Source organism: Pempheris klunzingeri, chromosome 5 (genome assembly GCF_042242105.1).
Source record: "Pempheris klunzingeri isolate RE-2024b chromosome 5, fPemKlu1.hap1, whole genome shotgun sequence".
Taxonomy (NCBI): domain Eukaryota; kingdom Metazoa; phylum Chordata; class Actinopteri; order Acropomatiformes; family Pempheridae; genus Pempheris; species Pempheris klunzingeri.
This window is the reverse complement of record NC_092016.1, coordinates 9,494,378-9,522,369: the sequence shown is the minus strand read 5'-3', so window position 1 is coordinate 9,522,369 and position 27,992 is coordinate 9,494,378. Positions and strand designations below refer to the sequence as shown.

The 27,992-nt window shown below is 43.3% G+C and overlaps 1 protein-coding gene across 1 annotated transcript; it reads right to left on the bottom strand.

Annotated features, from left to right (window-relative positions):
• Positions 1-92: 92 nt before the first annotated feature.
• Positions 93-27,755, bottom strand: LOC139201777 (cyclin-dependent kinase 17-like). The gene is made up of 17 exons (XM_070831192.1): positions 27,683-27,755; positions 17,806-17,954; positions 12,802-12,966; positions 11,773-11,906; positions 7,679-7,804; positions 5,590-5,646; positions 5,214-5,328; positions 4,109-4,203; positions 3,824-3,886; positions 3,218-3,341; positions 2,967-3,087; positions 2,312-2,409; positions 2,045-2,150; positions 1,511-1,553; positions 1,223-1,313; positions 974-1,051; positions 93-266 (listed from the first exon to the last, which is right to left on the bottom strand). The coding sequence occupies exons 2-17, from the start codon at positions 17,930-17,932 to the stop codon at positions 229-231; spliced, it is 1,581 nt and encodes a 526-aa protein (XP_070687293.1). The 5' UTR covers positions 17,933-17,954; positions 27,683-27,755; the 3' UTR covers positions 93-228.
• Positions 27,756-27,992: the final 237 nt, after the last annotated feature.

Below are 27,992 nucleotides of genomic sequence, written 5' to 3'. Positions count from 1 at the left end.
ATGTCTCTTTCGGGCCAGGCTCAGGCCAAACCTGGAAAGGGGGGGTCGCACTGTGGACGAGTTTCCTAAGTAGTTTGGGGGTAGTGATGATGATGATGATGCTCCACGCCAACATCCATCTCTTCCGTCTCCATCCATCTCAGGTTACTGATCCATTGGCGAGACTGTACAGCTAGGCGATCCTTCCCAAATAAAAAAAAAAAAAAAAAAAAATACAGTCCAGAGAATCTAAAACAGCATGCTTTGTCTTCTGCTCTTTCCGTTGCCTGAGGGGAAACAAAATAAGGCATACATTATTCTACTGTACTGTTTTTATAGAGTTTACAGCTGGGGATTTCAAATCAGACCACTGAACGCCACCATCCCTGAGCCGTGTTTTTTTTTTGTAGCCTGCATTTATTCACAATTTGGCACAAAGGCACTATTAAAACTGTGCCGAATTAGCCATTAGCAGTTCCTGTTTGCAATGTATCCATGGTTGTTCAGACAGCTATCGGTGGAATACAGTGATACTGGAGAAACTTAAAAATGTGAAGATTTCCAGGCAAGTTCTGTAGTTAAAGGAGCATCTTTTCCATTTCTAACCACATTTATGGACGTTCATTCACAGTGGATGTTGGTGATACTGAAATCCTCAGAAAGCGTAAGTGACCCTGAACTTTAAAAGCAGATATCTGTGTGTTCAGATTTGACTGAGTTAATACTCAGAAGTAAAATAAACGCAGCTTTGTCACAATATGGTTTAAGTACCGAAACTGCCTCTATGAGCTGTGTCACAGCCACTGCTGCCACGCAAAAACAACCCATTAACTAAAAGAGTCTACAACAGCAAATACCTGTCCCTTTTACCTCATGCGGCCATTTTGCCTGAACTCTCCTGCTGCCCCCTGGGGAGGCACACTGAGTTTAAAAACCTCTGCTCCACAGCGGAGACAGAAGCCATCAGACTATTCACTCTTGGATTGCTCCTCACCTGACTCAGGGTACGATGAGTTCCGGTAGCCGGGATCTCTCTGCATCTGGACCTCCTTCAGTGTGAATATGGATATGCCTGCCAAACATAAAGAGTCAGTCAGTGTAACAGAAATCACATCTTGCCAAGAGAATGGTGTCTTTGTTATGGAACTGTAACTGATCCTCACTGTACACTGCAATATCCTTCAAGTTGTACCTAGCCAAGCCTGCCAAGTCTGCATTACTGCGTTGCCATTTCATTACTCACTCTCTGGCAGTGTGTGCACACGTGGCCCCAGGCTCCTGAAGTACGGCTGCCTCATTGCTTCATCAGCAGAGATCCTCTTTTTCGACTCATACTGAAACGCGGGGAAGTAAAAGAATCAGTCATTAAAGAACGACATGAAAAATGAGGTCACGAAAGTGCGATCGCATGTGAATGTGTTGGCGCGCCTTAATGCACTTCCTTCCAAAAATACAGTCCTAACATAGCTATAAAATGTGTCGGGCTGCTTTTAACATCACAACCATGCCTGGCTGATAAAGTGAGACTCACTTTTAGGAATGACATCAGCAGGTCGATGCCATCGGTGTCCAACCTGCAGGGAGGGGAGGGGTGAGGGAGGGGGAGAGAAAGCAAGAGAGAGGGAGGTCAGCGGAGGTGGGGGGGGGGTGACTCACAGATGCTGGCGAGCGTAAGGAAGGAAACAGAGTCAACTATTCCACAGGATTTCCTTACAGGAAGTGACACAGAGCACACACTCTTAACTAAACAAACCAATAATACTAATTTCTAACTCTAAAATCTAAAAAGCTCTACAAACGGTAGCAGCTCTTCTCTTATACCTTGGTCTGATTTGCTCATTTCCATCTCCAATGATTAGAGGGCTGACAAGAGAGGTGAGGGGGGGATTGTTAAGACACTGAAGGTCTGTGATTGCCATATAAATCAGAAATAATCTCATGTCACATTTGATCAGCTGCAGCACACCATATCTGATGTAATATTAAAAGACATATATATTTATATATCTACATATTCACATAAAGTAGAAAGTAGAAAGCAGATGTTGAAGTCTCTCCGTCTTACCTGGGCGCGTGGTTAATCAGGGGCTGGGCCTTGTACTTGGGGAACTTGTACGACTTGAATTCATCGATAGAGGATATTCCAGGCCAGCTGTCCTCTGAGGGAGTGCCTGTGGAGGGACATTCAATCGACCATGTTAGAATCAGGCTTGGCCGTGGCAGCTGGAGGGGCTTTTCACGCAGCCAAGGGGGCTACATGCCAGGGTTAATGCGATTAAAGGATCATGTTAAAAGTTTGAGTGCTTCCCTGTCAGCAGGGGGCAGCACTGACCTAGCAGCCTGAAGATGAGGTGCAGCTCGTCCTCCACTGTGGAGCCTGGGAACAGGGGCCTGCCGGCAGCCATCTCGTAGAATATACAGCCCACACCCCTGACAGGAAGACACACACAGGGGGTCATAAACAGACGTTTGGCTGAAGCTTTAACATCAACTCAACAGGTTGTCTGTGTTTACAACTTTTAGGGATCAAACTCCCTGAATCGTGGATTAATTGGCCGCTTTCAACCTGTCCAATGAATGAAATATCAATAGAGGAGGCAGGAATGCGTGTGAGAAAGCTGGAGGGCACTTTCAGAGTTTAATTCCATAACAGCTTGAGCGTCTTCATTAAGAGCCATCTGCCACATCAAAGTCTCTTTACTGTAGATTAGGACACCTGTCTGCTGCTCACTTGCTAAACATAAGTGCATCAACTAAATGAAAGAACATCTACGGTTAATCCGCAAATCGCTGCAGCGGCTCGAGACTTCAAGTAAACAAGGACGCGAATGAGAAATTCATGACAGGAATTGTGTCTTCTTGAGGATTTTATTGGCCTCTGGACATTCACTGCGCTCTGTTGTATGACCGTACGGAGAGAGTGGCCGGGAGTCCACTCTGTGTTTTCTAACAGTTGCGATCACCCCTGTTGAGTGAGGCCCACTCACCACATGTCTATCTGCGTGGAGTACTCCGAGGAGCCCAGCAGCACGTCGGGGGGCCGATACCAAAGTGTTACCACCTCATTGGAGTATGTTTTAGTGGGCACAGACTTGGCCCTCGCCAGGCCTGTGGAGCAGAAATATGTGTCACTGTTTATCCAAATGGCAGATAATGAATGCGTAGAAAGATCCGACACGGAAAGAATCTTAATCTTATACAGATGAATAATTGATGTAAGTGGGGTTTTTGTTTTTACCGAAGTCAGCCAGTTTGAGCTCTCCCCTGTCGTTGATGAGCAGATTCTGGGGCTTCAGGTCTCTGTGGAGAACTTTCCGTCTGTGGCAGTAGGCTAAGCCTCGCAGGATCTGAAACAGAAAAATCTGGGGAAAGAGACATTTTAGATCAGACATGATCGTATTGGTAAAATCAGATCAATGTAGCAGTGCTCAATAAAAACAACAGATAGATTTTATATATTTCAGATGCCGTTGCAACATTACATGTTAATTATCCCCCTGGAATATGTTCAAGAGAATTTAATCTTTAAATTACAAAGCACTGAATTCTACACTGATGGATAGAGACAACACAGTATTTACATGCTCCTTCCAAACAGCCAAAGTTGAGCCTTCATGTGTACTTACATAACTTACGTAACATTTAAACAAATGTCAATCAAATTCGCACAAACACAATAGATTGTTGTGGGAAAGTGAGGCAAGGACAATAAATCTCAAATTTCAGCCACACTCCGCCACCAGGGGGCACACTAACAGTGTTTCTTATGTTGAAACCAGCCACCGCAGAGCCGTGACAAGTTGATGAAGTTGGCCGGGCCAGAGGGCCGCCTGTGGAGGCTCACCTTGACATTCTGCATGCTCAGGATGTTCCCGCAGTCGTCCATGTACTGCTTGAGGTCTTTGTCCTAGACAAAAGAGAGCGAGAGGACAGAGCGTCAGAAGAGTAGAAAGGCTACAGGCACACCACCTGCTACTAACAGCTCAACTGTTGTGCTCCTGTATCATCATCACCAACTCAGCAGAGGGTTATGAATAATAATGATGTAAAAATGTTTATTTTAGCATCTGTGCACAGAATGACACGTGAGTCATGCAGGAAGTGAGGGCAGAGGTTTCATTGGTCTCACCAGGTACTCGAAGACCAGTGTGAGCGACTTGTCCGTGTGGACGATATCGTGCAGCGTCACGATGTTGGCGTGTTTCAGGTCCTTCAGTAACGACACTGCAGTAAAAGTAAGCGGAGACAGCTGTAACAGAACTGCACATTGATTTCTGCCTCTGATGTCTCAGGGTTTCCACTGATCAGGCCAAGTGGGGTTTAGTCATAAAGCTTTACGTCAGACACAAAAAAAGCCCTTGTAGATTCAACTAATCAACAAAGTCACAAAAAAAGATGAAATAGAATATTAAAAAAAAAAAACACAAAGTCACAGAAAGCACAAGACACCATCTAGCAAAAATCACATTTCCTTGTTTTTTCTGTAGTGGATCTGACATTTTCACTCCGAGCTAACCACAATGCATTTCTCCAGGAGGAGGGCAACCTGTAATTTCAGGCACTTCAGTGAGGTCATGCGCTGTATCAGGACCTCGGCTCAAATCAAGTGTTCAAGTGTTTTGTTAACTGAAATAAACACAACTAGTGACGAGAGTTGAATTCTCGCCAAAATCTGACCCCAGTTTCTGGGAAAAATAACTTAATAACTTTTAGATCATCGCCCTTAAGTAACAATTATATCTCAAAACAATGTTCCTCATAACTACCAACACAACACGACCAATCTGCTGCATGAGATACATTTTACCTCCCTGTTACTACACACAGTCACAACTTCAGACCAGCATTATTAAGTTGCTATTAAACACCCTGATAGAACCACTTGGATGCAAAACAGTGGATCAGATGGTTCTGTATGACTGATGACTGATGACTTTAACCTTAAAGACATCGTACCTTTAAGAAGAACAGATGGAATAAAGTAATGAACACAACAAACCATAAAATTACCAGAAAATTAATATAAGGGTTAGTGAATAACTATCCGGAGTATTCTTTCCCAGGATTCCCGGGAAAATAAGGACATATTCCGGGTGAGATGTTTTAAAATCACAGAAAAACCTCCAAGCCCTCTCATAACCGTACTGGAGCAGATGCCGTAGCTGCTTATTGTAAAACACCAGAATCCAAACTAAATCTAACTGAAGGGGACAAAGAGGTTTACGGTGCGATACCTTCTCGGATCGCCGTGCATGGCGCCCCCTCCTCGTGCTCCAGTCTGATCTCCTTCAGCGCCACGAGGTTGTCTGTCAGCTTACTCCTCCCCTTGAACACTGTGGCGTACGTGCCCTGGAGGATAGGAGGAGACGGGAAGAGGTGAAGAGAAGGATGCAGCAACGCCAGGCTGTCAGGTGTTAATAGTAAACTCTAATAACTAACCATAGCTCTGTGTGTGTGTGTGTGTGTGTGTGTGTGTGTGTGTGTGTGTGTGTGTGTGTGTGTGTGTGTGTGTGTGTGTGTGTGTGTGTGTGTGTGTTGCATCACTCTCTATGAGAACATTAGCACCTGTGGAAAAGACAAGGTCAGCAGCGAACACACGCGCTCTCTTACCTCACCCAGTTTGTCCAGTTTGATGTAAGTCTCCAGCTTCCCAAATCCGATTTCTGACTGGTGGAGGGAAAAGGACAAACAGCATTAATGAGCGTGGCATCTTTATTAGTAATGACAAGCTTAAAGACACTACTGCAAATCCTTATGACAGCCTCGCAGCAACAGAGGGGGGATGTGAGGAGGTCACACACCCCCAACCACCATCATAGCTAATCTCTTGTGACAAAGGACTGTTGGCTTTTGGCTTTTACAATGTTTGTTTACAGGGAGGGGAAGGCAAACTTTATTTATAAAGCATGTTTCGTGCATAACAGAAAAGTCTATTGTGCCTTAGAGCTCCAACAATAACTAAAACTATAACTATTTTTTTTTAATTCAGTTTTTTAAGCAAAACTTCTGGTTTCAGCTCTTCTAATCAGGATTAGATGCTTTTCTGTATCACGTATGATAGCAAACTGAACATTTTTGGGTTTTGGACTTTTAATCAGATAAAAACAAGCCCATCACAGCTTCACCACTAAATACTAAATCTAAACTGATCCTGTGTTTAGCATGAAGACCAACGCCAGATGAGCTGAGAGGTCTGGGTGGCTCATAGATTTACAACATGTGGAACGCATATTGAGCAAAGCTGTTAAGTGCTTTATAAACAGCTCTGCGGGAGGGCCTGTATGCAAATGAGGTGCACTGGGTGAGGCTCAGTGTTCGTACTTGTCCTCTGTTCTGCTTTTGACAGATGCACGTTCAAAGTAAAACCAGAAGCCGCTTATTGAGGCTGTGAAATGTAAACAAATGACAACAGGCTGGAAGGGTGAAATTAGACTGTCAGGGCCAAGGTGTGAGTTCTCACTCTCTCACTTCTGCTTCTTGCTGCCTTTCAATAAAACATAACTCTCACAGCTATCTTTATATTATGCAGCCCCTCCCCGACAGCCTTTCTGTTTCTCTCCATATCCGCCTGGTTCTCAAATCTGTGCTGCTCGCTCTCAGACGTGGGCAGCAAGGACTGTACATTTACATAAGCATAGTTTGGAGGTACTAGCACTTTCTCTCCACAACATTTCACAGAGAAATACTGTGGCTTCTGCTCCACTCAGTTTTTCTGACAGTTGGGGCTTTTAGCTTTACTGCAGATCCAGATTTTAGCTCTATTATGATAAGATGAGGTCTGGGTGATTCAATGACTGTATGGCATGAAGTGATAAATATGTTAATGTATAAAATTATGTCCGCAGTGAGTGAGTTTTTGAATTTCTCTAATAAGTTTGGTTGTAACACCATATATATTGTGATATAGTGATAAGCTGCAATGATTCTGATTTTGTTACTACATCAACATAACTTCTCTTCCTTTTTCTGGTGCAGAACTGTCGGTCCTTACATGACAGACGCTTGTTAACCGCCCGCAGTTTGATGCTGCAGCCGAGTGGTGCATCATAATGCAGGCTGATGAAAGTGAAAGTGTTAAAAAGAACTGTGGGTGGTTAAAATAGAAGGCGTGCATTTCATGTCCTGTTCAGGGGCCACACAGAATGTTTCTGAGGGCTGCCCTATGCGAATCACTGTATTGCCTTGATATAGCCTTCATCTGTCAGGTATTTAAAATACTTAGCCACCAAAAAAGGTGTTTCTCAGTTGATACTGTATGAGGTTGAAGGTGAAAGTGACAGGTGTACAGCAAAAGGAAGTTAGTTATCACACTGTAGCTGATTTTGCCTGTTCACCAACAGTGGCAGCAGCTGCGGCTCTGACATCCAAGGAGATGGTTACGGTAAATTTATAGTATATAGTATTGTATAATGTAACAAGACTATTGCACAAATGAGATTTTTGTTTTTATCCGTCTCTCTTAATTATAAAATAACTGAGCACCTGTGAAGGTAGCAGTGTCTTCAGACACATGCTGACCAAGAGGCGAGAAAACAGGTAAAAAGGTAATTTTGATGTTTACTTTGAATTAGTTGTTGTTTGACAACTCTAATTTTCCTCCTCTGTCTTAGCATCACACTGTCTTCTCGTTCTTGTCCTCTGACCAGTCTCTCCATCACCCTGCTCTCTCTCTCTCTCTCTCTCTGTCTCTCTCTCTCACCAGTGATGCTCTGCGGGAGCGTCGGCTTAGCGGCTGGTCGAAGGGCGGGCTGCTCAGCTGCAGCTTCTCCAGATAACCGTCAGGTATCCGGATGTCGGCCGGCAGGGACAGACGTTTGTTCAGGTCCTGCACATGCAGACAAACAGATAAAACAACAGAGAACCCGATTTAAAAACAGTTTCAACATGGTGTAAAACCCTGAAAAAACAGGAGTAAACCCTCAGCAAACAGCATAAGCTCTGAATAAATACCAGTGATTGACAACAAAATGGCAGAAACCCAAAGTAAACAAGCAGAATCTGTAAGAACCAGCCAGTTTTAGGCCCCGCTGGTCAACAGAGAGGGCAGTGTGTGTAGATGTGTGTATAATTGCACACAGAAGACTACGTAATAAAAGCTGCCTGTGGAGCCCTTTAAGAGTTCAAGGTAAAGTCTTTCCCAGAGCAGCAAAGTACTAAAGTATGATCCTAATGACTTGTTATGTAAAATAAAACACACACACACTCACAAAACAACGTCTGGATTCTTCCCATGATGCATTTCCTCTATTTGTTAGATTACTGTTAATCCGGCCTCTCTCTCTCTCTCTAGCTGCTTTAAATCTACTTCCACTCCCTCTAAAGTAACTCTGGACACTCAGTGACACCCCACCGCTGCAAATCTCCAAACCACCACGAAACCATATGCAACTTTGAACTTTACACATTTCAACAACAAGCTCATTGATAAATCTGTGACTGAAGACGAGTGACGTGTGGACACGCGAACTGGCCCTTTAACCTTTTACTCAAATCGTGACGGTGACGTCCAGCTGGCAGATTGAGACATACTCTCAGTTTTACAGGAAGTGATGTTTTTTCACTACATCTTATAAAAATAAGATATGACACTGCACATAGCAGTTAATAAATGTGTTAATATGTGGACGTGTTTATAGCTCATGTAAAAGAATTGATTACGTTGCTGTGAAGATGTCTTATTATGCATGTTTTTAATTTTGTCTTATTCATTCTGTCAAACAAAAAATAAAAATCTCAAGCAAATACAGAGATATGCTTTTTACCAGATACTGGAAAATGTCTTAATTTACATGTCTGTGTGCACTGCTGTGGAGCTGAAACAGATTGATAGAATGATTAGTCGACTGACAGAATAATAATCAATATGGGGCTGCAACTAATGATTACTTTCTCTGGCTTTTTTTCTCGATTAATTGTTTTGTCTATAAAATTTCAGAAAATAGGGGCCCAAGTTGACAACTACAAGTTGTTTATTATTTTTGATCAACAGTCCCAAACCCAAATATATTCAGTTTAGTGTCCTATAAGGCAAAGAAAAGCAGCCGGCTGTCAACCCGGAGAAACTAAACAATAAATCAACTATGTTTAAACTCTATAAGTGAAGTTATATAAATAACTGCTGGTTGTGTGTATCTGCATTTTGGGATGAAATCACTTCCAGTTATGCTGGTCTGTAGTTTCTGTGTGCTGGCTCAGGATTGGTGGTTTGTCCCCTGAGTAAGGGATGCCATCCATCACCTGACCTTTGCGTCCCCCCCACCCCCCTCCAGTTGTCCAATCAACCCGCCCTAATCTGTTACAACAGGGACCCATCTGGACCGTATTACAGTAATCCTTGTGATGTAATCCCAAAACAGCACTGCTTCCTCTTTAGTGAGAGGCATCCAATCCGCTACCTGACCACAGCCAGAGGGATTTCCTCACTCTTCCTTCTCATCTTCCTCATCTTGCTCTACTGTCCCTCCTCTGAGTGTCGCATCAGCACAAAGAAGAAGAACGAGGGCCACACAGTGACTGAGTTGGTTCACTTCATCAACAGCGAGCCTGTGGTCAATCACGCTGCTCGCACCAGCACGAACAATAAACAGAGTGTTTGCTGGGCTGCCAGAAAGAACCTGAGTATAAATGTGTGTCTCTACACAATTCTCAACCATTTCTGGTTGTGAAACACTAACAGGAAGCGTAGAGAGCACAGCTTGCACTCACTCCTGATGCACAGCGAGAGGTGATGTGTCATGTTTCTGCGTGTGGGTAGCCCCAAAATGAGTAAGCTGCTTAACTACATGTTTAAGGGTTTGGGGGTTTTTTTAGTTCGTGCAGTCTTGCATGCTTGGTTTTGTCTGTGTGGCTACTCGTATCTGCTCGTAAATCCCCAGAGGTCCTGCAATCAAACCAACCAATAAACACTCACAGAGGGAGTGAAGTGTGTGTTCTTCAATCATGAGTCCTTTCTTCGCATGATCTTCACAGCAGGTTCTGTGCAACATGCGGTTCACTGGCAAGATGTCAACAGCAACCACACATCAAAATAGACAAGCAGTTTTTTTTCTTAACTAAGTTTGGTCTCCTTTATGGAACATTTGTTTGCATCGTCTTGAATTAGTCAGGTGTCATGTTTAAGTTGTATTCAAAAGTTTTACACTATATTTAATTTTACAGTGTGTGAGTTAAAAAAAAAAAAAAAAGCAACTCAGCAACACATTGCAACAGATGTAGGCAGTGCAGTACACCTGAGAGCAACTCTGGATGTTTGAGACTCTGTCTTCACCTGCGTATGTGGAAATGTAGATGGTGAAAGAACAAAAATTGTTCAAATCAGCAATGATGAAAATGGAAGCTACAACCGAAAGTGGAAACAAAACTGTCAAAATGATAAATGATTTCTCAAAACCTCTTTATCTTAAGCACATTTTTTCTGTAGGTTTGAGAATAAAATATGATGAATGTGTAAATCAAAGTGAGACGTGAGAAGAACATATTTTCTTGTTCACTGTCACTATGAAAGGGAAAGTCAGTTATACATCCTTAAATCCCATTAACAGTCATTAGATTAGATTGAAGAGGCCAAATCTGGGCTTTATTATGAGGAAAGACAAACGCCTTTTCAGATGTTGTTTAAAAAAAGTAAAATCTAAACATTATGTCAGAATTTTCTTGTTAAAGTAATAAATCATAGATTGAGATATACATGACTTTTCCATTACTGAAGATTTAAGAATTTGATTATGTTGAAAACTAAACAAATTAAAGAATCGTTAACACTGATGTCATTTCGTCCATCTTGTTCCCATTGATCACTAGTGGAACCTGCAAAGTAATCTGATGTAACTCAGTGTCAGAAAGCTGCTAAATTCAAGAAAACCCCAATTGAGCACACTTTATCTGTAAGTCAAAGCAAAGGGATTTCTCTTGTTACTTCACGGTGCCTTTCATGTGTCCCGACGAGCCAGCTGGATTAGAGCTTCCCCCCCTTGATCTGGTTCTGCATTTGTGTGCGCGTCTGTCTTTCCATATGCTCCGCGGAATAAAACTCTGTGTGGTGTGTTGCGAGCCATAACAACTTCATCTTGACAGTGGCTTTCTTTTGTTCTCGACTTTATGAATTTGGGATAACGAATACAAATAACACTGCACTATATTTAATATGTGCAAAATCAGACGCCCTGGATTCATAGAAGTCTTGTGGTAAGACTAAATCCCTCTTAGACAACAACAACAACAACAAAAAAAATAATCACAGCGAGAGGTCTTTCCATAATGTGTTGAAATTATGCAACCACCAGAGGAATGTCAAAAGCTGCCTGCCCTTTACTGACTCAATGTGTGTGTGTGTGTGTGTGGTAGGGGGTTGTGTGTTTAGAGATGGTGATGACTGAAAAGCGTGTTTTTCAGATTTTTAAAGTACTTTCAGCAGTACAGTATGTGGCGTCACTGTGTGCATATGTGTGTGTGTGTGTCCTGCTGAGATTATGTGGGCAGCTGAGGACTTCTGCGTGGTCATGACACATTACTGCTTACACTCATTAACCACCACCTCTTGTAGGAAAAAAAAAGGTCCATTGTCAAAATTGTCAGATTCTTTTGATTTTCAGTGAATTAATGAAAACATGCCTGCAGTGACAAAGTGGAGGCTGAACCGTTAAGCCGCGTACGACCCCAGACGAATAAATGTGTCATGCTTGATAACGGTACCATACTCAGTGACTCATATTCCATATTCATATTCATATTAAAAAGCAGAAAAGCTTTGCAAAGACAATGAAAAGCCTGAAAACACAGAGAAACAAATCCCACCTCTGCAGAGATGCGTCTGTTCCCTCTGTTCCTCAGACAAACACCCGTGGGGGACTGCACCTCATCAGAGGAAGTCCCCGACGCCTGGTCGCTCTCCCCGTCCGACCCCATCTTCAAGTTCTCATGGACGATATCTGAATCAGAAAAAAAAAAAACGAAAACAGGGAGAGAAAGACAGGATGAGAAATTGAGTTTGACAGAGGGAGCAGGTCGGTGGAAAACAGGGCAGGGCTCCACACCGGCTGATGACTTCAACAGGAAAGAAAAACACTCTGTTGGACACTTTTACGAGCCGCTCTGCTCTTATCACGCTCCTGGTTGTGTCGAGCAGAGGACATACACGAGAAGTATATTAGGTTTAATAAGTTTGACTGATGGATTTAATTTATTTCATTGCCATGGGGGCCTCGCAAGAGAAACAACACGTCACACTGAAATTTTCCCGTGTAGGTTTCATACATATAAAGTATGCTGCCATTTCCTCCAGGCTTTATGTTTATATTAGGAAATGTTGTGAATTTAAATATTGTATCTGGGTTGGGAAATCTAAACAGCTGGTATGCTGAAAGTATCCAAAGTCATTATTTTTAGTCAAATTTTTTTGACAAATGGCTATTTGTGTGACTGAATGTGAATGATTGTACTGATATTTATGTGTGCGTTTGCACTAACATGGGCCAGTAGCTGTACTTTTTATTTTTGAGCATGTTTTCACACATAATATGTCTCAATGTGCGTAGGCTCAGCTGGCAAAGAACAAATGCTTAAGACAAAGATTTTACATGTAGTTTGGGGGATATTCTACGAGTAGAGATTTCATTAACACAACTAAACATCTAAATCTAAGAGTTTCACATCCAAAACTTAAATCAAAATGTGGAATAGCCACTGTAGAAACTTCCAAACAGACTCTACCTGCTGACACTAAAGAAATCTCCTGTACTAACCCTCTGTTTAAAGTCACAGGAAAGATCAAATGTGATTACAGCCTCTGTGTGTGTGTGTAGATGTGATAAGTGCGTGTCTCACCGAGGCGACTGCCGTTACGAGGCATGACCATGAGAGAGCCCAGGCCGCCTCCGATGACGCTCTGAGGCCGTCGCAGTGGCGGCTTTTTAAAGGAGCCCGTGTACTGGTGGAGGAAGGAGTGGACACTGTGGGCCGACGGCGGACGGCCATTCCTCACTATGGGCTCTGCAGAAGAACACACACCAGTGTTAAAATAACGACCAAATAAACAAAACACAACACAATCTTATATGCGTGTGGGTGCACAGTGATCCGTGGCTGACTAAACATACGATCCTACCTGCGAGTGTACGAGTGGAAATGATGGTAACACAAACGCTGACTTTAAGAGTGACGCTCACAAAGAAACTGTTTAATTTGAATCATGTCATGGCCAATACCTGAGCTGTTTAACACGATCACTATCAGCTTAGATACTCTATACGTTGCTGGTAACATAGCAGAACATCAGATAAAGCACAAAATAATCACCGTTACATAAGGGGTTTTAACTCGTAATCTACTGATGCATAGATTTGCATGTAATATCAGTTAACTTAGACTTTCAGCTGCGTGCTAAACAAACATTATTCCATATAAAGCGTATTTCCATAATAGACTTGAACTAGAACACTGAATTTTCTTTATCAGATTTAAAATGGAAACGAAAAATGTCAAACGGTGAGACTGACGCAAAGAGAAGAAAACAGCGAGTTTCAGAACAAAGAACTGTGACAACAAGCATGAAAAACGAAAAACAAGTAGAGAAATGGAGATGATGAAAGTAAAGGACTGCTAAAGGAAACTGATGAACTGTTGTACAACAGATAGGGCACTGCAAACTAACAGTTTAGGCTATCTAAAATTGTTAAATCTATGTGAAGTGTGTGAGAATTTGTGATATCGTCATAATTTAAGCACACTTGAAATCACCATAAAACAAAACACAATGAAGCTAATAAAAGAAACTCCCACAATAAATGTGGTTTGGTGCATTGTGCATTGATTTTTCCAGACTATCACATTCCTCCAGGCTCTAAATGAAACCTAATTTAGAGTCTAACTGGAAACAGAGTTGGGGCAGTTTCATGTGGTGTGTTCTCTTATCCAGAGTAACCCTTATACTGTAAATAGCCAATATCAAAAGTAAAGAAGTGAGAAGGTCTAGTATCTTAAACATAACGCCTTGTCGTCTCAGCGGTGTGTTTTGGCTTGAGAAAAAGGATCTCTGCTCCCTGACTGAGGAGCATTTACTCAAAGGCAAGAATGGAGCTGACAGAGGAGGAAGATTTATTATGTATAGAGACTCACAAACTAAAACGCCAACTGGGACAGTGGAGAGAAAATGGAGCCCCGTTTAGAGGAGCTGTTTAGTCAGTCAGAGCTCAGACTGCAGGATACTGTCGGACATGTGCAACAAGGGCTGTGAAGATTAGGACGAGACATCGGGCAACAGTTACAGAGCAGACAAGTCCGTCGCAGAAAGGAAAAGGTGGTGATGGAGCACGTACGTTAGTTTGTCTCTGATACAGCACAGTCAGAGAGAAAGACGCCTTTATCTTTGAATCTTTAAATCGCTGAAAGATTTTTGGTTTACACGAGTGATTGTGTAGACGAAACACCAGATTTGGTTCATTTCAAGTATGTTCAAGTATGCATTTATGAATGCTGCTTTTTGTGTGCATTAAAATAAGATTTGACATAGACAGTCTCTGTCAGTCTGTCAGAGTTCACAGTTCACCCTTATTCATCATCTGTCTGGTTTGGGGTGGCCCTTAGTATGAAAAGCCATCCAACCAAACATGCAAAAGGCGGCGGAGTGGTGTGTAGAGGCTGGACTGAGGCTGAGCCCATATCATATGTCTAAAGCAGCAATGGGAACAGGTCGGGGGATGGGGATGGGGGTGGGGTGTAGCTGTGGTAGCTTCCCCTTTAACATCTCTCTGACTTTATTAGGGCAAAATGAGCAATGCTGCAAATCAACGAGCAGGATAGACTCAAGACATTTTTTTAGTTGCATGTTCTTAGATTTGTTGCATCAGTGTCGTACTTTGACAATCCAATAACGATTTTTCAACAGATTTTCAAGATAATGTAATATTTCACAATATATGTGTATTAGTATCCCATACAACCAGATAGAAGATTTCATCCAAACCTCATCTGCTACCCCTTGAAAAAATATGTGATTCTTCTGATTAATCACACAGACTGCGGACTGTCTGGGTTAATTTAGTCAAGAATAGAAATGCAAACAAATGTGGGATTGCAAACCATCCAACAAAAACTGCAACTCTAAAATATGATGAAGAGCTGCAATGTGAACTGCAAAGAACTTGCATCTAAAATCACTCATTTGGCTCGACTGTCTGTTTTGTTTGCTTTTCTTGTTTCTGGTTAGTTAGTCTAAGATAATATTCCAAAGATTCTTATGTTTTTAATTGAGCATTAGAATTACAAAGGTAACTCTAATATTTAGTTTGCAGCCTTGCTAGCCTCAATAGGTATTTGTTTTTGCCTGTCCAACTGCTTTCCCTCACTGAGACATCACAGCAGCCCTTCCTACAGCCGATTAGATAAACGCACCCTGACTGGGCTGTCATCAACTGTTGGCCCTGATTGTAGAGCTGGAAAAACATGGCTGCTGTTCAGTCAAATGGACCTTAAACTTAAATCAATCCAGGGCAGGAAATAAGACCTGTAGTTGTGGAGTCATGCTTCATTTTTTTTCTGTCTACGTCTATAACAAATAGTTAACAAGATTTGTGCGCTTGAGAGGAAGCAAACCACGTCACCACTTCAGTCACCCCCCATAGCTTTCTGATTTGTCCGGCTTCCAGTTTCCAGGGTCAACCGATTCTCCGTGCATTTTTTTACATTTAAACCTTATTGCCAAAATTAAGCTCACAAGACTCGGGCCGCCCTTTCATGGCTATTTCAGAGTACTGTGCGTCTGCGTCTCTTCTTAAGCTAAACAGGTTTCATCACCATGTACGTCAAGACGTTGGAGCATTTTGTCTGTCCTACATTACAAGCCATGTCATCTATTTGGTTGCATTTCCTGGATTTCCCTTGAAAAAAGAAAAAATCCACAGCCCCCATATAATATCCAGGTCCTTATGCCACCTCTCTCTTATCTCTCTGCAGCTGCTGCTGAGTTATAAGTGTTATATAATCAGATCAGGACCAGAACGCTTTCCCCAATCACAGAGTTCAGATCACATCTCATCTGGCTACTCCGTTCTGTCTCCTCTCTACCCTACTTACTGTTACACAGGCTGGTAAAATCCCCTCATGGCAGCACGCACACACACACACCCACACACCCACACACACACACAGATAGATTCTGTGTCCCTACTCACCAAGCACAGAACACTCTGGCCAAACCTGGTGTTAATCACTACACAAAAAGCTCTTTACAAAGCCCAGTTAGTTCTCAGAGGGCGGTGGGGAGAGGGGGGTGGACTTGGACGATCTGATTGATTGAATAAGGGGAAAATACTTCTCATTTGGACAAAAGACAAGAGAGGAAAACTGAGGACAAGCCTGAAAGAGGCTTTAGGGTGGGTGTGTGTGTGTGTGTGTGTGTGTGGGGGGGGGTATCGGGGTGGCCAAACGAGAAGAAGAGCTGAAAGATGCCAAAAAAAAAAAAGGAAAATACATCAAGATGCCTGGCTGGTTTCACCAAGTCATCCAAGTTGCCGTGGCAATGTCATGGAAACTCTAGAATGTTTCCAGATCCTGAGCACCATGGCAACGCCGTGGTAGCACACCGAGCCATGCTCCCACCCGCGCTTCCTGCAGATTTTGTGAAAATCAGCAGAGATAAGCAGCTGTGCCACTCTGCTTTTATTTTGACGCCTCGAAGGCCACAACCTTCAGCGGGATCCACGTGAAGGATGTAACCGACGACAGCGAGCGAGGAGCAAAGTGTGTCTACGGTAACATGAATAAAGGGTCATGTTAGTCAATCTGATCATGGTCGATACAGATGTGGGAAGTGGAAGGGGCCGTTTCAGTAAAAGTCACATTCATTTTCTATAAAGTTAAAGTTAAATGACTGGCAGTTAGAGGATTTCAAAGGCTTGGACGTGCTCAAAAGCTTAAAGGCAAAAGTAAACAACGACTCCCAAGGTGCATTTCAGTAAGAAACATCCAATCATCAACTGTGAAATTCTGTTGGCGTCTCACTGGGCGAAGTGAAGCTAAAGATTTCACTTTGTAAAAACCTGATAATATATCGAGCAGTTTAACTCAGTTGACTTTCAGATTCTGGGTCAATGTTAGATCAAATTTGGATTTGGCTTTGGATAAAAGTGCTATATAAATGTAGTCTATTAAAAGTCAGTAGCTAAAGCTCATTTCAGTCGCGCATTTCGTTACGTAAACATTGCTGGAAATTTCACACGTTTGAATAAACCCCGAGTCATGCAAACCCAGAGCCTGCTCACTGATTCGCAACACTAGGTGTATCATGCTATTATTAGTAGAGACTTGAGTGATAGATACGACGAACCCTAAATTCTCTCACATTTGACAAGTTTATATTGTCTCAAAGTACATATATGGTCATATCATTTTACCCTGTATGAATGACAACAAACCATTACTTTAACAGATACATGAAGCCATCAATATCACAAGCGCCATGTCTGAAACAGGCTCTGGCTGCAGTGTTTTGTTTCAAACTGCGGTGACAAAGTGTTTTTAATTTGTGCCCCTGGTTGGCTTCTCCTTCACTGCAACATCAGCTGTGACTCATGAAGTATTTAGAGCCAGCTGCCATACTGAAGTGATAAGAAAAGGGGAAATACTAAGTTGGAATAATTCAAAGAAATGGCCATGAAATATAGACCGCTCCAAATGTTACATTATCTGGAAGATCCTTGTTTTGGAAAAACATTGAGAATAAAACATTTAAATGGTACTTTACAGATGAGAAAAATACTTCTGGCTCCACCAACTCCTCCCACTTTGAACTCAATGTAACCTCAATATCTAAAAGCCGCTGATAAAACTCACCGCTGTCCTTCAGGCCGTTCTCCTCGATGGTCATCTGCTCTGCCAGCTCGGACAGCGACTCGTCGATGGTGTGGCTGCCTCGTAGCGTCTGGGAGAGACGCCGCTTGAACCGTTTCATTTTCTCCATGGAGCTCTCGGGAAGGGGAGGCCTGAGGATGACAAATAAAGGAATACATACCTGAGTTGAGGTTGTAAACAGTGTAAGTCAATGATAAGATCAGACAGATTGTTTTTGTTACAGAAGAATGCTTCTGTAGTGACAATGCAGGCCTCGACATTTCACTGATAAAATGTGTGACGTGAATTGCCTTTAATTCAAAAGAATACACCTCATCCGCCTACAGCCATGTTTCCCAATCCCACATCAAGAGTCAAGCTGACACCAAAGACGTTGGATCACCAGGTGTCTGACTGGGCCAATAATGACATGGACCAATCAGCACTCTGACGTTAATTATGACTCAGCTCATTCAGGCACGTTACTTTACATTCCTCTCCCTGGGAAAACATGACAAGTCCGTGAGAGATTCTTACGGGTGAGTTTAGAGTACTGTCCCTGGCACACCGGACTGTAAAAGCAAATCCTAAACCAGGGGGATTTGCTGCTGAATGGAGCAGGACTAGCCTGAGCCACATCGAGTCCACATCACACATTCCAGCTGCATTTACTGTGTGCATGAGAGTAACTGGTTGTGAGAGCTGGAGACAGTACGAGTGTGTGTGAGAGAGAGGAGAGAGATTTCAAATGAAGAAGGAGGATATCTGGGAATGTTTGGCAGGAGCAGATTACAAGCAGCCGCTCCCCGTGACCTCAACAAAGAGATCATGACTCCACTGCTACTGCAGATCTGGACAAGTGTCTGTCTGCAACGATGATGAGTAAAGCCAGACATGAAAACACATGAGTAGTACGGCTCCTCCGGGCTCGCTGGCTGTCAAGCTTGTGATAGTCTTTTGTTTTCCGAATATCACTCATAACCTGAACTCGAACCAAAGGTGCAGTGACTCACTATGAGTTAAATATTTATTAATGTGAAGTAGTGTGAAGTGTTCACTGTCTTTGGTGAATATGTTGTATGTAATAGTATGTGTTGATGTTGATTTTGATGTTGTTGATGATTTGAAGTCATTTCCATGTAAATGATGGGGAACAAAATCCCTATTCTGTGTAAAAATGCATTCAAAGTTCAGCAAAAACATGATGCTTTAGCAGTGAGGGAGCTTCCAAAAGTCCAAAGTCTTTTTAAAATGAAATTCCCTCTTTGTGCTTCCTTGATGGCTGTGTTTTCTTGCTGAATTGCGGCAGAGGAACTGCGACACAGAGAATTCTTAACTAAAAAGGCAATAATTTTGAACAAATTTTGTGTAACTCTGACTGTTGAAGCCTCATACTATCTTCAGCTAGACTTTAGAGTGGATTTTCTTCCCCATCACTTCCACTGGAGTTGCAGTGTGAAAAGGATCTCTTCTTGGCCAGCATGAAAATTAGAAACGGTTTCGTAGTAAATATGGGCATTGTAGGTTTTGTTTTGAGACAGACTCGAGAACCAGTGAACTAATCCTTTAAGAACTCACTATTTGAGTTTCATTTTGTCAGTAAACTTTTCCCCTACATCACTGAGCCCAGAACAACATGAGACAAGAACATGGCAGACAACAATATTTTACAAACATACTCTTGTGTCTAGATGGGACTCCAACTAACAAGTGTTTTCATTATGAATTATGACAACAGACGAAAGTAAATCGGTGCACGAAACCGGTTTTCAAACACGGTGCCCTGATTTTAAACTTTCATTTCACCTAAACAGCCCATAAACATCTGTTTGTAAAGATACAGTATCTGGGGTGAGAATTTGGCTTTGCAGCTGCTGAATCATCTGTAAATTTAGAGCTGCAGCGGCTGGTTTAAAAAGTTTGTACTCAGAGTTTTAAGAGGCAGGGAGCCTGCCCCCATTGCCTCCACACAGCAGACAGCAGCAACCGTCTGTCTGAACTGGGCTTGAGGCCAAAGCAAACTGGGACAGTGCAAAGACGAAATATTAAACTGCAGATCATGAGCACTTAAACTACTCAAGGAAACTTCACATATTCACAGCTTTAAATGGCAGTGAAGTAGCTGAAATATCTGAACCTGAATAACCAAAAATGAGGTACCGTGACCGAGTAAAATGCTTCGGGGGCGTCCTGTTGACTGAGCGGTTTAGGATGACTGTCATGTAGCCATGTGACGTTTCAGGTTTGATTATTGATTACTTCCACACACAAAGCTGACAAATAGGGACAATCTACGGGGCCATAAGCACAAGCGATGGAGCACTCTTCACCACTGCTGCCTTGCTTTTCAACTCAAACTGGCCAGAATATGTATTTTTACACAATATTCTCGCCTGACCTACATTTATACATATTTCCCTTCTGTGCTCTGAGACAAGCAACAATCAATCTAATTGTTCCAGGAACCGAGATGAGGCAGGACGTCATCTCGACTGTCATAACAGTTTTACATCAGTCCGTGTCAGAACACATCAGCTCCAGCATGGGCGAGCTGTGCGTCTCCCACACCGTTAACCTCCCTCCTGCTGCAGCCTTACACACACGCAGCATGTGCTCTAGATAGAAAAGGTACACTCATAACTCTGATGGAAAACTATTTATTCCCCGCTGGTGAAGGGTGCCCTGAAGGGGACGACTTACCCATCAAAACATTGGTGATTTAACGGTCTCTACGCCTGAGTTAGGAGTTTGCAGCCATTGTTGTCTGTGGTTTACATCTCATAATGAGCGACACATTTGATATACAGATCCCAGCGTGTTTTGGATTTTGATGTGCATTAATATTCTGATTATATCTGAAATTAGTCAGTGAATCAACAGCAAATTAATTTTACAATTCTGATAATCAAATCATTGTTTTAGTCATTTAAAAAAGCAGTGATGCCAAATATTAGCTTGTTCCTGCTTATACATTATGTTAAATGTGAGGCTTTTCTCTGTTTTATATGATTTTAAAGTGAATACTTTTGGGCTTTGGACAGCTATTCAGACAAAACACGACAATCAAAGCTGTCACCTAGAGCTAGAGACATTTTACAGACTACATAAAAAACAGGTACAGATTTATTGATAATGAGCACAATCGTTCGTTGAAGCCATAATTCGGACACTATTCTGGACAAACGAAATCACTATAATGTATTTACGATCATTGGGATAAACTCAAATCAGGATTATCTGCCACCAAATTGGGATAAACTGACGGGCCAATCGCTGTTGGTTTTTGCTGTCAATCTCTCTTCACTTTCCATGATAATATCCAGACTCTCCTCTTAATTTATGAATGTATATAATGGGGATACGAGGGGGCACATTAACATCTCATAAATAACCCGGGATATGACCCAGTCTCCAGCAGACTGTGGATACAAATCACTTTCTGAATGTTCCATGGAAAGTTAATGGGTGCAGTAGAGAGGAGGAGGAGGGGTGGGGGTGGGGGGTGTCTACTGTGCACCCGTATCCGCTGGACCACGTTCCTGCTCTGGGATCGAGTGTGGTGCTTTGGACATGATCCCTGTTCCAAGCCTTATCCCGGCTCCCCTAAGTAGGCCGGTCTGAGGTCTGAGCTCCAGATCTGCTGGGAGGTGGCCAGGGAGGAGGAGGAGGAGAGGAAGAAGGGGGGGGGGGGGGGGGGTAAAGGGGTCCAAGAGCTGAGCTGATTCGGGATTTGTTGCCCCGGCAACCCTGCTGCTTTTTCCGTGTTGAAAATGCAGACCGCAGCAGGGGACTGCATGCATGCTGATTTTCCGTCTCCCTCCGTCTCCCACCCTATAGCAACCTCAACCAGCCCTCCACCACTGCTGCTACAGCCCCCCTCTCCCCACCCGACTAAGTCTGCATTTTCATCCCCTAAACCGGTCATCAATATCCACCATAACACGCGCCTCACAGACAAACCCTGACATCTCCAGCTGTATGCTAAATTGCTTTTTCCACCTCTGTTTTCCTGGCAGTACAGTCTGCAGGAGGTAGTGGGGTGGATGCAGGAGAAACAAGAGGGAGGGGGCTGAAGCATTATGGATGCTGCAGTGGTGACAATAGACATATGCTTCTTATGGATTCTGTCTCTTTCCTGCTGCAGCCGCAAGCGAACAGCAACTGTGCTGATGAGAAACAGAGGGGGCACTAAAAGGGTAAGGCCACAGTTCCTGCTGTGAGGAACCAACATCCCCAACAGCAGCCCTGCAACGCCAGACTAGAGCACCACAAGCCACCATCACTGTAAAGGTCTGAGCAACTGCCCCAGTTGTGTTAGATGAACCAATCACACCACAGCTACCATTACTGCCACAGGGTGACTGCTGCATGGGCCACCCACAGACACAGGAAAAGCAAGGTCGCAACCTCTCTGTGACCCCTACAGGGTTCAGTAAACCTCCAAACGTCACTGCCATCGGGAGAACGGGGTCCTAGAAAACGCCTGCCTCTCCGCCCCTGGCTGCTTCGCTTACAGAAGACGACAGAGAACAAGCGTGACTGTTGGCATGATTCACTGGTGAGCTCAGCCTTGCTTTTCTAAAGAGCAGCCTTTTCTCATCCTGGCCAAGACAATGAGGACATGAGTGAGGAGCTGGCTCCATTATGGGGGCCGTATATAAAGGCTGCATTGTGCACAGTAAAAAGTAGGCTTTTTCAAGAGACACAGGAGGTAGTGGTGTGCTGCGTGGTGCTGAGCTGAGCATGACAACCAGGCAGGCATGCTCCCCCCACACACTGCAGCAGGTGAGGCTTTACTAACAGTGAGATCTGTTTGAACTTAACCAAGGACAGGCGCACCGTAAGTCTCATCATATTTGCCTGATTTCTCTGCTCTTTTCCATCCTCATTGACACACGTTCTTTCCTCAGCCTGCTTTCACACTTGTCACCTGTGTCCACAGGGCTGAGTGGTGCTGACAGACAGGTTAGCGCCGGTCTGTGTGTGTGGGGGGAGTGCGTGCATGTGTGTGTGTGTGTGTGGTAAATACAACAGACACCTCAGCCAGAGGCTGTGGCCGAAGGAGCTCAGGCCAGACCAGTGACGCACGGCCGCAGATCTCACTGGCAATAAGATTCAACACTAGGTGATTAACACTGCTGCTATGGTTACAGCGGCTTGAGTGACAGGCGTGCTCCTCTCTAAGCTTTCTGAGTGGCCCAACACCGCCTGCAGTCAGACAGCAGACGACCAAGTTCAATACTGCAGGTTCGTAGCCGCAGTTTAATGGCATACAGAGCTGTAATATAGTTTTATAGACTCTAGATAGAACAGGGGTTACTGCAGGACAGGCATTTATGATCTGTTTTGTAAAGGTGGTGTTCCTTTTGTAAATTAGGCTTGTTGGTACTTATCTTGACAATCAATCCATTTTTAATGTAAATTTTTCATGTAAATATACTAAACATTTGAGACTCAAGTGTGAGAATCTGCTGCCTTTCTTTGTCTTATTTTTGGATTTTTGACAGTTGAACAGACAAAAAATGAGACATTTGATGAAGTCATCATGTGCTCTAGGATACTGTGATGGGCATTTTTCGCTCAACAATCTTCACCAAAATAAAAATAATAGTTAGCCGAAGCTCCCTAAAAATACTGCAGTCCGCAGAGCTCGGGGTCAAGTCTTCTGATTGCTTGTTTTACCTGACAAACACTCCAGGGTTTCTCGCTATGTTTTACTGTCCAGTGGAAGCAAGAAACAAAGACCGTCTCTGCTAACATCAGGCATAATGTTGACACTTTTAAGAAGTACAACATTTGCCTTCAGGAAAAATAAATAGATGCACTATTTCACACAGAAAATGCCACATATTTAATGAGTGTGGCTGTTGTTAAGGCTGTCACATATCAGGATCTGGGTGGCTTACCACCTCGACTAAACAATTTCCTTTGGGAAATCCTGCAGTCTAAAAACCAAAGCTATTAAATTTCCACAGATATAAACGAGAAACAATATAAAGGAGAAAGAGAAACAAGAGGATATCTGCCATTCTGGCTTCGTCAATGGCGTCAAACAATTAATACGTTCTCAAAATTGTTGTGGCTACAATCCACTCGTTATTTCAACATCACGAACACGCCTAGCTGTATTTTGATGTTGCTCCATCATGACAGTGGCAGCATTTGTCACAGAAATCATGCTGTAACTTTTACCATTGACTACATCCATTTCTAGATAAGTTACCACATTTCCACATTATGGATTCTCACAGATCGTCCTTCAACAAACAGTTACACCCAGATTTATCTTACAAATCACAACACAAAACTAATTTAGATTAATTTCCCCTCATGAATATGTCACGAATAGCTAAACCACGACTTTAAATGAAAGATGCCATTTGAATGAAAACAATACATCTGAAGCACAACTCACACTTGATATGAGATGAAAGACCAGCATGAATTGTGACAGATAAGCCTTGTGGACCCAGCTGGGTTCAGAGCAGGGCGCTCAGATCAACGGATAGGGCCTGATATCATCAGACAAGCAACAGACTAGTGTCACTCCAACGTAATATTTCTCTTTTCTTTTTTATTCAAGCAATTAAAAAAAACAAAAAAAACATCAAGTTTAATGGTTGGAATCCTTTGTGGATAAACTAAGGATCAAATAAAACCTTTTTTTTTTTGCTAGATCCTGAAAACTGAACAGCTACTAGAGTTTGGGTGTTCCTTTCTCCCCATAAATATATATATGTTTAGATATGTTGATGCCTTCATTTGTTCTAGATAAAAGGCAGCATGATTAGCACAGACTCCTGTTTGGCTCATTACGGAGATAATTGCCCAGGCTTGGACTCATCTGAGACAAGTCACCTGGCGTCCGTTTGTGAGCAGAGCATTAGCATCAGAGAGAGCGACTATTAGCCCTCCCCTCCCGGCTCGTCTGCACTCATCGTCACACCAGCAGGTCGTGATAGCCTTTCATCCAACATGGCAAGCTGGTATCTAACTGAGGGCAGCCGGCCGGACGGGGTTATCAGAGTATCAGTTTCCATATCAAACTGCAAACATAAACAGCCCTCAGTGGCCTTTGTAGTAATTTCAGACAGCCTGCATGCGAGGCACAGCTGTGTGTTACAGCACTTCAGAAAGTTCGGGTGGTATCTTGTTTGTAGCTGACTTCTTCTGTTTTTGTTATGATATGAAACAGAGCAAATCATCACATTTGAGAAGTTAAACCCAGCAACTGTTTGGGATTTTAGCTTGAAATTGTTATTTTTTGTTGACTAATCTTTTATGGATGTGTGCATTTGAATCAAATAAATCAATGTGGGAAAACCTGTTTTCCACCGTGGTTCTTTTGGTGAGAAACTCACTAAGCCTTGAATCAAATGGAAAATTGATAATGTCATCAAGAGGAAACCTGATGTTTATTTTTAGCCATTGAACAGTGGTCTACTTTCTCAATTCCTGATTAGAAAAAAACCTACTGAGCCGAGGTTGAGTGGGCCTGGGGGTTTCTAATTTCAGCTAATTAAAAAACCAAACACATACGGATTTAACATGGCTTTTTATTAAGCCAGTGAGAACTCCATTATGAACACCTCAGCACATCTCAAATAAGCAAAGCTATGCTGGCTGTAATAACGTTGGTTTGGATGAAGATGTGTGTCTGCTTCCAAATAAAGACCAGACAAGTGTTCAGACAGCTCCGGCAAATCCGGCCAACAGTGACAGGAAAAAGAGCAATATTTGGCCCTCACCTGTCTCAGACATTAATACAGCAGATGACGCCCGAGATATGCGGTGTAAGTTATTACTGTATAACTCAATCAAACAGGTTCTCAGCCAGCTGGCTCAGCGGCTGCAGCGGGGTCTTTACTACCACCCGACACTTCCAGATCCAGACTGAGATAGACAATCAGGGAGTGGAGGAGGCCAAACTTGCAAGCAGCAGCATTTGTCATGTGGGGCAACTGCATGTGAGAGGCCTGAGCTGCATGCCAGTGCCAGAGTTCTTGTGTTAATGCAGCGGAGAAAAGAGGAAGAGTTTGTATTCATGGCTATCTATAGACAGGAGTGGTGCCTATGACATAGCAGCTGCTCCCCGGAGAGCAGTGACACATTAACCTTCAGCCAGCTGTCTTAGCCTGCCGCTTAAACATGAGCTCACACACACAAACACACACTCAGGGAGAACACACACACTTGTATTATACGTCGAACTTAAATCGCCCATAAAGGCTGTGAAGTTTGGTTTGAAATCATTCTGTGCGTCACAGCATGTTCAGAAGTAGAGAACGAATCTCTGACAAAAACACATCCATTAATGTGCGTGCTCACAGCGACACACACCCACACGCATACTGGACCATCATCTGATCTGTGCTGGGACTCTGGGGATCAGCACCGCGTGGCTACAGCTGTTTCACAGCGGGTCAGGTTACCCTGCCACCACCATCCCCAAGGCCTTCACCAAGGGAACGACCCCGCGTCAAACCAACACACACACGGGCACACCGTCCCCCAGCAGCTCCCTGCCCTCCTGCAGGTACCAGGCTCAACGCGGGGTATTTTGAGCCCAAACCAACACGCCTCCTGACGATACACATCATGTCAGGAAGCTCACCAGCTTGTGGCTGTCAAACGGACACCTGCACACAGGAAAAGCTAGAAAGTGCTCCGACAGCTCTTTAATTCAGCAAAACAACATAAACAGCACATCATGACAAGGAGGGCTGGGTATCAAACCTCAGCACTGTCAATTCTTTACTCATTTACAACTTGGGCCGTAGGCCATTCTGATATTATTCTTATATTTCATTACTTTCAGACATTTTAACGACTTAATAATCAGACTAACTAATAATTTAAGTAATCATAAGATGCACCCCTTATTTTCTGAGCAAGCTATAATTAAAAACTAACAAAAGTAGTTGTTAAAGTTGAAGCTTTAAGAGTTTGATTCCATGCAAATCATAAAAGTGGAACATGAACTAACATGATTTGGAGTTAATAGTCTTTAGTCAGTAAATGTACAACAAGGCTGTTAACACCAATAAATGTGACAGTAAATATGTATCCACATTTGCTCCTGGGTGTTTTCACACTAAATGAACTTCCTGGTCAGTTGGCCATGAGCATCCCTCCCCCCTCCTGAACAATGATGTCTTCCTCAGGGACATCCTGCCAACTTCAGACTCTTCTTACATACACACACACACACACACACACACACACACACACAGACAGGTTAGCTCCCTACAGGAGGAAGACTTTAGCACAGGAGTTCATTGAAAGCTGCCTCTTGGTGGTGGGATTCCTAGAAAATGCACTTTTTCTATCAAGCAGTCTCCTCTGCAGGGTCCTGCTCTGGCCTCCACACAGCAGCTGAAACGGCTTAAACCTGTTAGTACTGACTGGTGCAAAGAAGTTTGAGAGAATTTGTAAAAACATTTTTTTTTTTTACCAGAAAGACAGGACATCTCTGCAATGTGGGTCAGTGGATGTTTTGGTGGCAACTGTGCAAGACGATACATGCAGAGCAGCCCAGCCAGCTCTCCCTTTTACAACCAAACAGCTCACTGACAACCAACCAGAGGACTGTTTGTGCTGCTCGGAGAGCTTTTTAACAACTAAGCTGACCCAAATGTTCCCCCGTGAGGTCAGGAGAGATAAAGCATTAACCGCTCTGAACTTAGTTTGTCCTTCATTCGGAGCTGCATGTAGTTCAAGCCTGCAGTTTGTGTGAATGGTGAATGGGACGCACTGAATAGAGCGGCAGCATTCACGCACCGTGAAGTAAACATTGTTAAGCCTGTTCGTGTCCACGCAGGGTGTTTTAATCGGTGGTGAAATCCACAGAAACTACACCAAACACAAGCAGGAGTCTCACCAGAAACGATGAGCGCTGTTCCGACCGGAGTCCCCGACCTCGGAGCTTCTTCTCAGGCCGGATGCCGTCTTTCCCTCCGAGCGTGGAAAAAAAAACCTTCTTCTTTGTGGTTTCCGTGTGGTGGTAGCTACTTTCTGGGCTTCAGTGTCGCTTATATCCGCGGGGTTGTAGCGTCCAGCAGCATGGCTCGTCCTCCGGCTTCAAAGTTTCACTCTCGGGTGGAGAATAGGAAGCGCTGCTGGAGGTTTTTCGGCCGGAGAGACCATGGCAGTGTGTGGGAGACGATGGTGATTACGGGCTGATCTGAGTG

Excerpts from the sequence above, each read along its gene's own strand:
- LOC139201777 (XM_070831192.1), bottom strand. The coding sequence starts at position 17,932 with ATGGAGAAAATGAAACGGTTCAAGCGGCGTCTCTCCCAGACGCTACGA. Across the intron at positions 3,342-3,823 it reads TGAGCATGCAGAATGTCAAG|ATTTTTCTGTTTCAGATCCT; the intron begins GTGAGCCTCCAC and ends CTCTTTCCCCAG. Across the intron at positions 1,052-1,222 it reads TGTGCACACACTGCCAGAGA|GCATATCCATATTCACACTG; the intron begins GTGAGTAATGAA and ends TATGTTTGGCAG.